A 13,350-nucleotide genomic window follows, 5' to 3' on the forward strand; every position below is an offset into this window, starting at 1 on the left:
ATAATCTACATATTTATGTATTGTGGTTATAATGGCTCACTTATTATTTCATAACTATTTCAGTACCATTGAATTCATTATTTCTTGCATAACTTACAGCATGCACTATAGATTGTAAATTCTAGATTATTAATATACCTACACCATGCTTTCCTTTGTAATGGAAGTCCAAAAAAGCACAAAAGCAATTCAACACGCAACATTTTTTTCCAGCACAAGTAACAAGTTGTGGGAAAGTGACATCGCGATAATGGTCAGTTCGTCTCGCAATGCAACATGTGAAATAATATCGCAGCAAGCCTATATCTAAAAAACAGTTGTTCTCCAAAGAATCATGTCCTGCATTCGGGACACAACATCATTCCCATGTCCACCAACGTCAGGAGTTGGTGGACGAGAATCAATAGGCGTGAAGATGGATCTGTGTTCACGACATGCCATCCCATCTGGAGGTGGTGTGCAGTGTGTGTGCAGCATGGAACTGCGTTCACTGCACACGATCGCCTCTGGAGGTGGTTTTGCGTAACATGAAGTGATAATAACCATAACTTACTTAAACATTTTCCATTTCCGCAAAATCACGTTTTATCAATACAAATGTCAAAAAGGTCAGTTTCAAAAACTTAAGACCATATCAATCAGGATGTGCCAGATCCCATCAGACCGTGGAAGCTAAGCGGAGTTTCAGCCTGGCTAATGCACGGAATGGGGGACCACCAAGCACAAAAGAGTGGAGTTGAATGCGATGGGGGTGGTAGAGGGTAGTGCAGCACAATCGATTGTGCTGTATTCCCTCCACCTTCACAAACCTGCACTGACCGGAGTGGTGATGTTTGGTCAAATAACCCTCACTGCCTGCATGCAATGGCTTTTATCCAGCAGTGGATGAACAATATGTAAGACGGGATTAAAAAAAAAACCTCATCTCGGCTTAAAGGGCTTGTCACCTAAGCTCGGTACAGGTCGAGCCACAGTTTTGCTTTTAAGGTGTGCTACAAAAACGGAGCCAGATAGTCGGCCACTACCTCCCTAGTTACACATACACTGGGGCTTAAATGTCAGCCAGGTTTGTAAGTGTCGATGACTCAGAAAACTTTTCCCCGCCCGAGATATACATCCAGTGCCCATCTCACGATGGCTGTGGATACCCCATTAGTCACGTGCCGCCTAATCCGCAGTCTACCAACGAGCCAGGAAATATTCAGTGAGACAATAAGCCCTGCACGACATTGAGAAGTCTCATGGGGCTAACTTAGAGGTGCTGCCGTGATTGTGATAAATGACAAGAGACGAATGAGCAATCAATACACCGTCGAGATTAACCTGCGATAAGTAGAGAACAGAATTAAGTATTCTCTGACCGTGATGCACGTTAAAGTCAGCACTTTAATTGGACGCACTAAAGTCGTGATAATCGTTTTAATTAATTTTTCAGATCTACAAAAGAAAAGTGTGGGTGCCATATGGTAAATCTTCTTAATACGGCAATAAAGCAGGAAAATCTTTTCAACTGCTCTCTTGGGGCAAAAGATACATTTTAAACAACCAATCTTTAAAATAAAGTAATTCAAACCACGTTCAACGTTCAAAGTCACCACTAAACATCCGACAATCGCTAAGAAACAGATGGAATCATCAAGAGCAATATGGCACTTCAACTGGCAGAAGATTCAAACATCCTCGGCATGGAAAAACCTTAGTGGAACGCAGACACGTCTGAACAAAAGCAGACGGCAAAACTCTGGCTTTGTGGTGACGCAAATGTACATATACTCAATAAGTGCATTTTTAAAAATATAAATCATGGTTGTTGGGCACAGGCCTAGACGCTCAAGGACTAAATACATTTCTTTGAAAGCGCAAGTTTGGGAAAGAGACGAGGGAAAGGAAGTCCAAAGTCGAGTATAAAGAGAAGTGTTTTGACCTGCAGGATGGTGGTTGAACACAGTACAGATACGAGGCTGTGTCTGATAGACCAAGTCCCCAACATGGGTGTAGAAATCAATGAGTGAGTGAATTTCACGGGAACAGTAACCAGCATCAAAGAGCGGTGACAAGCAGGCAAGCAACACCGCTTGGTGACTTAAGCGACTTCACTTCTGGGTCATCAATCAAACCCGACCACTTTACGATCAATCCAATTAATAGTATTCAAGCATCCGCGACCGCCGATCGCGCCCGTCCATCGCGCAGCTTACCCGGGATCTTTTTGGCCCAGGCGATCATGTGCACGAGCTCTCGGTCGGCCAGGTTGGTGAGCACATTCATGAGCGAGGCCTCGGAGAATGGCTGCTTGGACTCCTGCAAAGACAACACCTCGGGCGGCTCCGCCTCCATCAAGGAAGTGAGCATCTGGTTGACCGCCGGGGGCTCCACCGGATTGCGCTTGCACTCGGGGGCCTCCGGTGAGGCGGCGGCCGACGCCGGGCTAGGCCGCCCGGTCACGCTGTCTGTCTCGCTGCAGCTGCGCTTGTGGTTGGGAGGGTTCTGCGTGGGGTTGCGCACAGCGGCGCCGGCCGGTCCTCTCAGCGCTCCGCCGCCACCCCTGCGGTCCCTGCGGCACGCTTGAGCACAGCACATAAACGTCCGGTAAGACCAATGGTCGACCACAAGTGCATTTGACGTATGAGTTTTCGTGGCCGTCGTGAATGCGGGTGCGATTTTTCCGGGATGGGCCACGCGTTGAGCGTTTCCTCTCTCGAGCCTTTGCCATGCTCTACTGCTGACATCTCATACTCTTAGTTCTTTCGGTAAAGTCACGTAGGTAAAAAATGAAATTAAAATTAATAAAAATAAAAATCACGACGTTTCGGAGGCAACACAAGCTTCCGTCTCTTTAGGAAGTGAAACTTTCACTGCGCACTACTGCGGGCATTGTTGTCACGAGTTAAAGGATTGAGAGAGGAAATGCTCAACGCTTCGCCCAAACCGGAAAACTGCACTTGAATCGTAAATATGAATAGAGGTCATAAAAAAAAAACCTATTTACATCTTTTTATTTTACAAGAGAAGACCCACTGAGCTATGCAGTTCTTTTTCAGAAGCGGCCTGGCTATAAAACGAGAGCTCAACGAAGTGGTTATGTGGAAATTTATAGCAGCCAAATAATCAAAATGCACGTTCATTCTAAATGTGGGGGGGGAAACCGGAGGACCCCGAAGAAAAATCCACGTGACCACTGAAAATAAAGAGGGAAACTGGATTTAAAACACTCTAAACCAAACTCTCTTAGCAGATCCCACTCGTGGAAATGATTCCGCCAGGTTAGCGGTAACAATTGTAGGGATTCTAGCTACACTGTTAACTTTTTATGGCCGAGTTTTTCAACTGACTCTTGGGGTGGCTTGCGGGGATATATATTACACACGGCTCGCCTTGACATAAAGACATACAGATTTAGTGAGATAAAAGACAGATCAACATGAGATACAGATGAGAGATCTGCTGACAAGAGACAAATATCGGTGGGATGAAAGTGAGATGAACAAGAGAGGGGAGAAGACCTGGAGAAAAGTAGCATAAATTAGTGGCTACAGGTTATTATAACATCATCACATGATGTTGTCGTAACATTTGTATACGCGCACTGTGATGTCGAGTAGCCCCTCCAAAGCACATAAAACATTTGATTGTGTGGTCCTCTGGAAAATAAAGTTCAAGTACCCTGGGATAGAGCATACATTTGAATTGCCACATGCTGTGTACTGAGTCAGTGTGGTTAGCAGTTTGAGAAGCCAAAGCCTATCGTCTCATACACGTTACACAACAGGGCGTGCAAGTGGGTGATATTATTCACCTGGAGTAATTCCAGTAATTATAACCATGGCACTACCTTAATTGCTTTGACAGTGGATTGCGAGGAGCAACTTGGGATATAAATTGGCATGAGGAAGGGACAATATATTAAGTTCGACTGGTTTTTTTATCTTCTTGGTTCTTTCGGTAAAGTCACGTAGAAAGAAAATAATAAAATAATAAAAATAAAACCTAATAAAATAATTCTCACGACGTTTCGGCCACAACGCAAGCAGCCGTCTTCAGGTGGAGAACAGGTCTGTCGAGAAGGCAGAGTCTGAATGACAGACCTGTTCTCGACAGACCTGTTCTCCACCTGAAGACGGCTGCTGTGCGTTGTGGCCGAAACGTCGTGAGAATTATTTTATTATGTTTTATTTTTATTATTTTATTATTTTCCTTCTACGTGACTTTACCGAAAGAACCAAGCAGATGAATCACTGCAGTCACGAAAGCTTTACATCGAAATTCGACTGGTTTTGTTGAGTGAAGTGAATATATTACAGACGATGTGTAAAAGGTTAAGGTTAAAGGGATGGCCTCCCAATTGTTCACTGAAGCCACTGTTGACCGATGGGCCTCTGCTATAAGGGAGCCCCCTCAAGAGGGCATTTTAGACCAACTGATCCATGCTGGCGAAGCATCCAGGAATTGGTGAGCGCCCACAATTTACCGTGCTGCCCGTGCAGACGTTCAACACCTCTTGCAGCGTTTTGATCTGCTTCAAACTGTTGTGAACGTATTTTGCTGGCCTCAATATCCACGATGCTTCGGCTAAAACAGGAAGCCTTTTAAAGCGCCGTGGAATTCAAACAGCAGGCTTTGAATGTAACATTGAAAACGTCGGTATGAAATTCCCACAGTTAAGTGCTCGAGACTGTTACAGGACTCCAAACTTATTTTTACATAATCATAACTTGTGCTGACCCAGGCATTTGAGCTAATTTATGATATCTATGCTTTTAAATTACAGTTGGCACCATTGAAACAGGAAGCTTAAAAACGATGTCCATATGGCAATTTAGCATTACTTTCACAAAGGCTTATACCTGGGATTTCTCAGGATAAGTAGCAATAAATACATCACAGCCAATGCTATAATAAGCACATGTGACTGTCCTGAGTGTAATACCTCTTCCATAATCTCATTAACAATGTCTAACCCTGTTCTTGCCCCCTCAACACGTAAAATATATATATACCACCACTTCTCTAGGCGTGAGACATATACCTTGCAACAAACATTTTATTGTACTGATTAATGTGATTACAAACTAATCGATATGCTTTACAAATACAATAGAACCCCTCCATATTTTATTATTTTATTATTTCCATTCTACGTGACTTTACCGAAAAAACCAAGAAGAGCCCAATGTGTTCATTTTCCGATCATTCCACTGTTAACAAGGGGTTTTTGTAGGTACAGTAAATATTAATTAACGCATTGATTAACAATGTTAATTTTAATATTATGTGTTTATAACGTTGTTAGTATCTTCATGTATGAATACCCATTGTTTAAATATATGACGTAATTTTTTTTGGGTGAAAAGGGTAACTTTCGATCTTACAGGAACGAATTAAGCCTTTAACGTGTATTTCCTAAACTCACTTAACGACAAAATCACTTTACGACCGGTTTCGTGGAACCAATCACCGTCGTCAAGAGGAGTTCTACTGGAATCTAACGAAGCCCCCTCCCCTTCTAGAAATCGACGACTGTCGCTTCGGGATGAACGGTCATTACCTTATGAAAAAATAAGAATAGGTTCTGCCCTTTCTGGCAATAAAACAGGTGTTAAGATATTCAAACACTAAATAGAAATCTTTTGCAAGGAATCAAGTTTGCATTAACCACACGTACTTGTGGTGAACATGCAAACAAACATGCTCTCATAATATGTGCATTGTTTGGCCTACACCAGAGACAGGCTTCCTTAGGGCCTTCTCTGATCTGACACTGGTGAGACTAGGCATAAAGAAGGCTGTCTATGGTTTAGGCCAATCAGTTTAAAAATATAATGCATATATTATCAGAGCATGTTTATTTGCATGTTCACCAAAAAGTACTTGTGGTTAATACAAACTTGATTCCTTGCAAAAGGTTTATATTTGGTGTTTGAACATCTTAACACCTCCTGTTTTATTGCCAGAAAGGGTAAAACCTATTCTTATTTTTTCAAACTTTGATACTGGCAAAAAAAGGTCCCATTTTGGTCACTACCCTGTTGACAGTGTCACGCAAAACTGGACTACGATCACTGAAGTTGCGCGAGACTGACTCGTGGCAATGCAATATCAGTGTGGAGGAGGAGAAGCAGAAGGATGATGTGGTGGGGGGGGGGATTGCCGTGTGTACCTCGCAGAACGAATCAAATCTCATTCCTCCGAAATGCCTGAGGATCGACGCTGTCCCCGTGAGGGTGCGAGGCACGTGCCGATCGAGTCTGGCGAGGCCTGCATTGTAATGAGCTCGCAGTGCTGATTAATAAAGATCAACTCTGGCAAGGCAAATGTGGCATGAAGTGATATTATTCCTTTGAAAGCAAGTAAATTTCATTTTAAATCTGGACAGGTATTTGCATCTGCAAAATATTGAAGCTTTAAAATAAAAAATAAAATCAAGCTTGGATTTTTTTTCTGACGTTTTGGTGCATTTCATTTTTAAATCTCATTCTAATTATATCCCCTAACTTGGTTAGCTGGATTTTTTTCACGTAATGTTGTTTATTTGCTTTTTGTAGTTTTTTTTTCAAATGTATTTTCCGTACTGTTGATTTTCTTGTGATCCTCGTTTGGTGTAATCTTTGTTGCTTAAATGTATACATTTTTATCAAATACTTTGTGCAATTATCATATACCTGCAATTTACTTTTCTACCCCAGGTCCACTTTGAAAGAGACCTTAAACCCCAATGAGTTCTCATCAGCTTGAAAATATAAGGACATTGTCTGTACTCAGAAGCAATGACAAACGTACATATACAAGACACACACACATATATAGTATTATATTAAATTAGTCGGTAATATATACAAATTATTATTTTTTTAACTTTCTTACGAAGTAAAATCGGTGCAGTTTTCCAAAATAAGTCCAACCTGCGAATATCCCTCCTCTTTATTTCAGAATTTGTATCCATCCTAAATAACTGCCCCAGGTATTTACAGTAAAACCTTGGATTGTGAGTAACTTGGTCTGCGAGTGTTTTGCAAGACGAGCAAATTTTTAAAATAAATATTAATTTGATAAACAAGCGAGGTCTTGCAATACGAGTAGTACGTGTATACGCTTTGTCTGCCGAGCGTCATGTGATCACAACTGATATACGAGTGCTTTGATATACGAGTGCTTTGGATTACAAACACGTTTACGGAACGAATTATGCTCGCAATCCAAGGTTTTACTGTATATACGCTGACGTGTTTTCCACTTGTGTGCCTCTGACCTTCAATAGTTTATCGAACTTGGCGCACATGCCTTTGTGCGCTGCACACATTGCTATAACCAGTGAATATAATTTGTTATATATCAGTATAAATTATCTGCAATGACATATGGATCAGAATCATGGACGTGGACAAAGAAAATTGAACAAAAACATAAACATAAGAAACATGGAGATGCATTCTCAGAATTATATTGAGAGATAGGAAATGGAAAACACAGATCAGAGGACAAAGACAAGTTAGGGAGATTATGACTCTTTTTTTTTGCCAGAATAAAAAAAAATCCAATGATATAGCTGATCACCGCGAGTTATAAATGCTCTAATACGTGCATTGTCTTTGTACTGTTTGCCTTTCGACATTGTTACCTGGTCTGACACTAGTGAGACTAGGCCATGAATAAGGCTGTCTTCTGATGTAGGCCAATCAGTTTCAAAGACAATGCAAAAATTACCAGAGCATGTTTTATTTGCATGTTCACCAAAAGTATGTGTGTTTAGTGCAGACTTGATGTCGTCTTGCATAAGGCGTTTGAACATCTAAACACCCGTTTTGTTGACTGTTGAGAAAAATAAGTGGGATTGGGCAAGACACATCATCAGAAGTGGTGATGACCGATGGTTGAGATTAACATAGTGGCAGCCAAAAAGGGCAGGAGCATGCCCAAGAGGATGACCAACGGAGAAATGGAGCGATGCCATTGGCCCGTGGGCAGACGCTACATGGATTGTGGCACTGCATGACCGCGATTGTTGACGACTGCTTGGGGATGTCCTCATTTAGCAGTGGATAAACCATGGCTGATGATGATGAACGTAATTACTTGCATCCTAAAAACACGAGAATGTACAATCATGCTGCATTTTCTTGTTATCCATGCTCGCAAGCTGTTCACTCTACAATCTTGTCGTAATTTTTACAAAGTTTTTACAATTTTTTTTCCACACAATGCCATGTCAATAATTACCTACTATAATCACCCAGGAATGTCTGTTCTTAACGCTCGTGACATCACTCCATATCGACCAGCCCCCCTCATTAATATTCATGAGTGGGTGACGTCCTCCAAATGGACACCCCCCCCCCCTACTATTACCGACTATATTGTCTGAATGTAACACTCGTGATGTCACTCCACGTCGACCAGCCCTCCTCATTAATAATCATGAACAGGTTACGTTCTTCACATGGACCCCCCCCTCAATAATAATCATGAGCAGGTGACGTCACTCCACATTGAACAGCCCCCCTCATTAATAATCATTATAAGGTCACATCCTCCAAATGGACACCCCCCCCCCCCCCCATTCATAATAATAAGCGGCTGACGTTACTCCACATGGGGGGACAAGGCGCCTCCTCCCCCCTCCTCGGCGTCCACTCACAGCCCTCACTACAAAGGCAAACCCTTCACATCACGCGATCTCCGTAACGCTGTTGAGACATCGAAGTAAAAAGAACGTCATGATGAACAAGGGATTATAACTTTAAAATGAAATAGGTCTGTGTCACCGTGCTCTTACAAATTGCACACGCATTGATGCAATGAATATCACGTCGCGGTCTGCTTTTCGCTTGCAAGTTTCAGATTTACTGCAATACACCCGTCCTTAGATGGGCAAAAGGCTAGTTAGAGACATTTATCCTGACAATGACCAATGCGCTCTCCACAGTGTATCCCTCTTTGGCAATATCTAAATAAGTCCTGTACTACGTTCCATCCATGTCCATTGATTTACACGTGAAACAGATCCGTTCCAAATTCCTGCACGGCAGCCAGATGCTGTCCAAGTCTGCCTATAACTGCCGACAACTGTGCCGCGGTTACGTGGTGTCTGGTTTGTGACACTTCCTTGCAAGCCTCGAGGCTTGTCAAGTCCTTTGGTATAAAGAAACATGTAACGTGTTGGTAGTAAGATGTTTTCACAAAGAGAACACAAATAATTCGTTTTCCACCGTGCAGATACGCGAGCTATGACATTTTAAAAATTATCTTGCGCATTTACTGTTTTATTCACAATGGATTTTATTTTGGGAAATTAATAAATATTTTTAAAAGCCTGAACAGACCTGTGTGTCGCCGGTAAAATTTCCTAAACATGATGAAAGGCACCTACAAAAGCTTTGTGCGTGTACAACATATCCGGAAATATGTAACATTCATTGAGGCCACAATGACAATGGAATAACCTTGTTTCACATCCACTGAAACAAATGTTCCGCTGTGTTCTTCCTGTGGGCGCGAGTTGCAGAGGTGGCAAGCCGTGGTCTGGTTTTGTCAAATTACCTTAAACTTCAAAGATAGAACAAACAATACATAACGCATAATTGGTTCCCAATCTTTTTTCCGATGTCAGGGTCTTTGGTCATCTGCCCATGTTGAGCTTCCATCGTTGGCACGGATATCAAGTAGCCTGGACGTATATCCTTGCTTACTACATAATTGTACTTTTGTTTTCGTTGAAAATCTTTTGCCTTTCGAATATATGCGACTCGCGAGCGCATCATGACGTTAGAGGCAAGCTGTCGATAATAAAAGAGCACAGGGAAATTTCCGTTACACGATACGCACAAAATACATAACGCAAAACCGCATCCCTGCATTTTTATTTTTTTACACCGTGAGTGGGGCGAGTTAAGAGGTGGTGGTGGTGAATGTGATCCTGGCAGGAGAAGTGGATAAGGGGTGGTGAAGCCTGCGAATGCTGGCGTACCATCTCGAACCATCCCGACCTCGTGGCACTTGCGGAGCCGACACGCCTGGCAGCTCTTCCGCCGGTTCTTGTCAATGGTGCACTGGTTTGTAGCTGGGCAGATGTAGTTTGTCTTGCCTGTCACATGCACCGCACACACGGGGCAAAGGAGGCAGCCAGGAGTGGGGGAAATAAATTAATTTATGAGGGTGGTTTTCAGATGGCCGCCCATGATTAAAGCGGGTTCTCAAGTGTAGTTCGTTCACAAGTCTCACCTCAATCACCAATGACTCCACAAAAAACAATCATATTAAAATCTAGGGTTTGCACTTCCAATGGCTGACTATGAAAGTGCTGCCCCGAGTGTGGATAAGAGCTCACTTGAAGGGGTTTTAAGTAGTAGTTCTGAGATAACTCCTTCTGTGGACTGTTCTCCAAACAGTGCCCTCTGAGGGTTACAAATGAATTGTTTATTATTTACGTGATGCCAAATAGCACGATTCGGATTAATTTGGGGGAAACAGACAACCAAATAAAAATAAAAATTACAAGAGTGTTGAATTAAGTAAAGGGACTTTTAAAAATGATTAAACATGTTCATTCGATTTTAGTAAATATTACCTCGTAAAATTGGTATGACATTCATACTCGCGTGAAATATTGTAAATACCGTCATGATTCTTGGAGTTGTCATATTGCAGTGTCATTCTTAGTTAAAATTCACTTGTCGTAATACCTCAAAAGACAAAAGCAGATAAAAGCTCACTACTATTATCGTTTAGTATACTGCAGGGGCACTGCCATCTTTGATCACGTGGTTTCTACGTTTGATTCATCACAGCTGTTCAGCAAGGCCTAAAATGCCCCAAAGAGGCCAGCAAGAAACTCCGCTACTGAAGACGTCATGTATAAGTGTGTATGCGTTGATTGAATTGAGCACGGTTATACCAAAATTAGGAAAAGGAACAATGGGAGAAAAATCCAAAGTATGCCATTAAAAAAAAGACAATATAGAACAAAAATATTGCACGTGGGGACAAGAGTGGTATTTATGTATGTTGTATGTATGTATGATGTATTTTGAACTTCTTTCGTGCCGCACGTAGCCGTACCTGGGCTCCCCCCCCCCCCCCCCCCCCGCCTTTCAGCAATGAGTTTGGCAAAGTAATGTCAAATAACTCCCACGAGTGACACAGCATTAGGAGTGACCCGCATATGGCTAAGTCTTAAAAATATATAGTGGGCCATGTGTGTCGGCATTGCGGTCCACAATTGCTAAATTAGTCAAATTACCCCAAAATTACTTAAAAAGGGGAAAAAAACATGTAACATTTCCCCCGACTTGCAGATTATACCCATCTGCGAAACATATATCCCATGATCGCGTTGTGAAAGACCAAATGCAGAACCACCAAATTATCAGGTGGCTCAGCAGCGAATGAGTGGATTGGAAAATCCTGGTTGCAGTTGACTCAGCGAATCATCCCTCTCTGGGGGTCGAAATAAACGAGTGTCGCTTTGTAGAAGTCAACAGCAGTGGTGCTAGGGATACACTTTGCCCACGCTAGGGACGTGGAATATCCACCATTGGTTCAGGGCTGCAAACGTGACATGAGCACCGCTCATCTCAACTCCTCATTTGAGCAGGGGACCACTTTCGACTCGTTTCACAAACTTTATTACCACCACAGTACACAACGCGGAAACGCACACGTGAAGACACACGACAGCGCGCGTCGCTCGGGATAGGCCCGGGGCCCCCGTTCTCCCACGCCGAGCAAAGCGTCCACCTTGTATGCTGCGCTTGAAGAACGCCTTGCAGCCCTCGCACGACCACACGCCATAGTGGTATCCGGACGCCAGGTCGCTGCACACGGCGCAGTAGTGCGTCTCGCGCAGCGAGCGTGGGCTCACGGCTGCCGTCGGGGAGCTGCACGTGGAGCCACCCGACACCGGCTCGCACCCCCCGGGCCCCCTGCCTCCCGCGCACGAACCGCCGCCCGCCTCGGGCGCCTCTGGGTCTGAGCTGGATCTGCCAAAGCGCATAAACCAAACCGGTGGGTTATGCGCTCATTAATGCGCTCGGCGCTACGCGGTGCTGCCGGCGCAGCGCGCTGACCAGCGACGGGTGTGTTTTTGAATATAAACACGCTGGCTGCGATAAAAAAAGGCTTCATTTACAAACAACAGTTGCATCACAATGAAATACGTCATCAGCTGTTGCTCTCTTCGAAGCATTTTATGATCGTGTTGTTTTGCTCCACTTGCTGGGAGCTTCTTCAGGAACAGAATTGTCCTCGCCGGACGATGTACGTGACCTTGTTGTGTATAAACGTGCATTGGTGCAGCTCACGAGAATCTTATCTTCAATAAAGTAATTTAATGTGCGCACCTCCGATTAGCACGGTTGGCTACGTGCGGTGCGAAAGAAGTTAAACATACATAAAGCAAACGTTTATTTTAAAATATTACTGCTGACATGTTCCACAATAAAGCTCTCGGGACATGCAGTAAAGCATCAGGCATAATGCTGAACAGCAAGCGGTACAACCCAAATCGCACCGAAGAGCCGTAGAACACAACCGCAAAAACCTACGTAGCGGTATTTAGAAAAAAATATATCCTACGTTATTGTGGGCAATTGGTACAAAATTAGGCAATGCCAGTGAAGCCTCCTTCACTAGGCATCAACTGCATACAACCAGCCCCCAAAATGTCCCCTGTATGTGGACCACACTCAATATGCATTTATTTAACTTATTCAACTACAAACTCCACTGCCTGAAAACCTTAACGATGAGTCATGGTAATTTCACATGTTCCATTACGTAGTCTGTGCGCTTTGTATCGTAAAGAACACGGGCCTTGAATTCAGGGCACACCTGTAACATTACCAATTCCAGGAATTGTAATCTAGTCTTGTAAAATAAAACGCTTGCAAGTGACCCTGGAAATATTTTTTAGTAAAATAATCAGTACTGCATGACATCAAGGCAGGATGTATCTTTTCCAAGCAACCAACACGACTAACTCCTTTCCAGTAAAGGCTTTTACTAATGCGGCAAATTATTTCCTTTAGAAATGTAAAAGCCTGTAAATAATCCCCCAAAAATGTTTTTCAACATCATCATAACGGAAGCGAGCTTTGTGGAAAACGAGCGACAAACGCATCGTCCGTGAGGAAGTGATGCTACGCCTGACGTACCACCCTCATAGAACACAAGCAATCCCAAGTTGCTCTTGGAAACGGCGAGCTATCGTGGGCTCTCAATCTACAGTCAAGTATTTTTTTTTTCACAAAGAAAAGGTTCCCACTGTGTGCATGTATCCCACTGGAATTGTACAGGAACTTCAGTATAAAAGGAACAAAAAAAGATGTGCACAGCTCACTGGACCAATCCTCTATGAAG

General features: G+C 43.1%; 1 protein-coding gene across 6 annotated transcripts in view; it reads right to left on the reverse strand.

Annotated features, from left to right (window-relative positions):
* The window catches only part of LOC133341419 (estrogen receptor beta-like), a 135,057-nt gene that overhangs the window by 60,510 nt on the left and 61,197 nt on the right, over nt 1-13,350 (reverse strand). For all 6 annotated transcript variants that reach the window (XM_061550033.1, XM_061550031.1, XM_061550030.1 and 3 more), the window contains 3 exons: nt 11,731-11,972; nt 9,962-10,078; nt 2,199-2,564 (listed from right to left, as the gene is read on the reverse strand). In XM_061550033.1, the coding sequence (XP_061406017.1) occupies nt 2,199-2,564; nt 9,962-10,078; nt 11,731-11,972 (725 nt within the window). The remainder of the gene's footprint in view (nt 1-2,198; nt 2,565-9,961; nt 10,079-11,730; nt 11,973-13,350) is intronic.

Source organism: Lethenteron reissneri, chromosome 11, assembly GCF_015708825.2.
Source record: "Lethenteron reissneri isolate LAM-NWPU_2019-01 chromosome 11, ASM1570882v1, whole genome shotgun sequence".
Lineage (NCBI taxonomy): Eukaryota > Metazoa > Chordata > Hyperoartia > Petromyzontiformes > Petromyzontidae > Lethenteron > Lethenteron reissneri.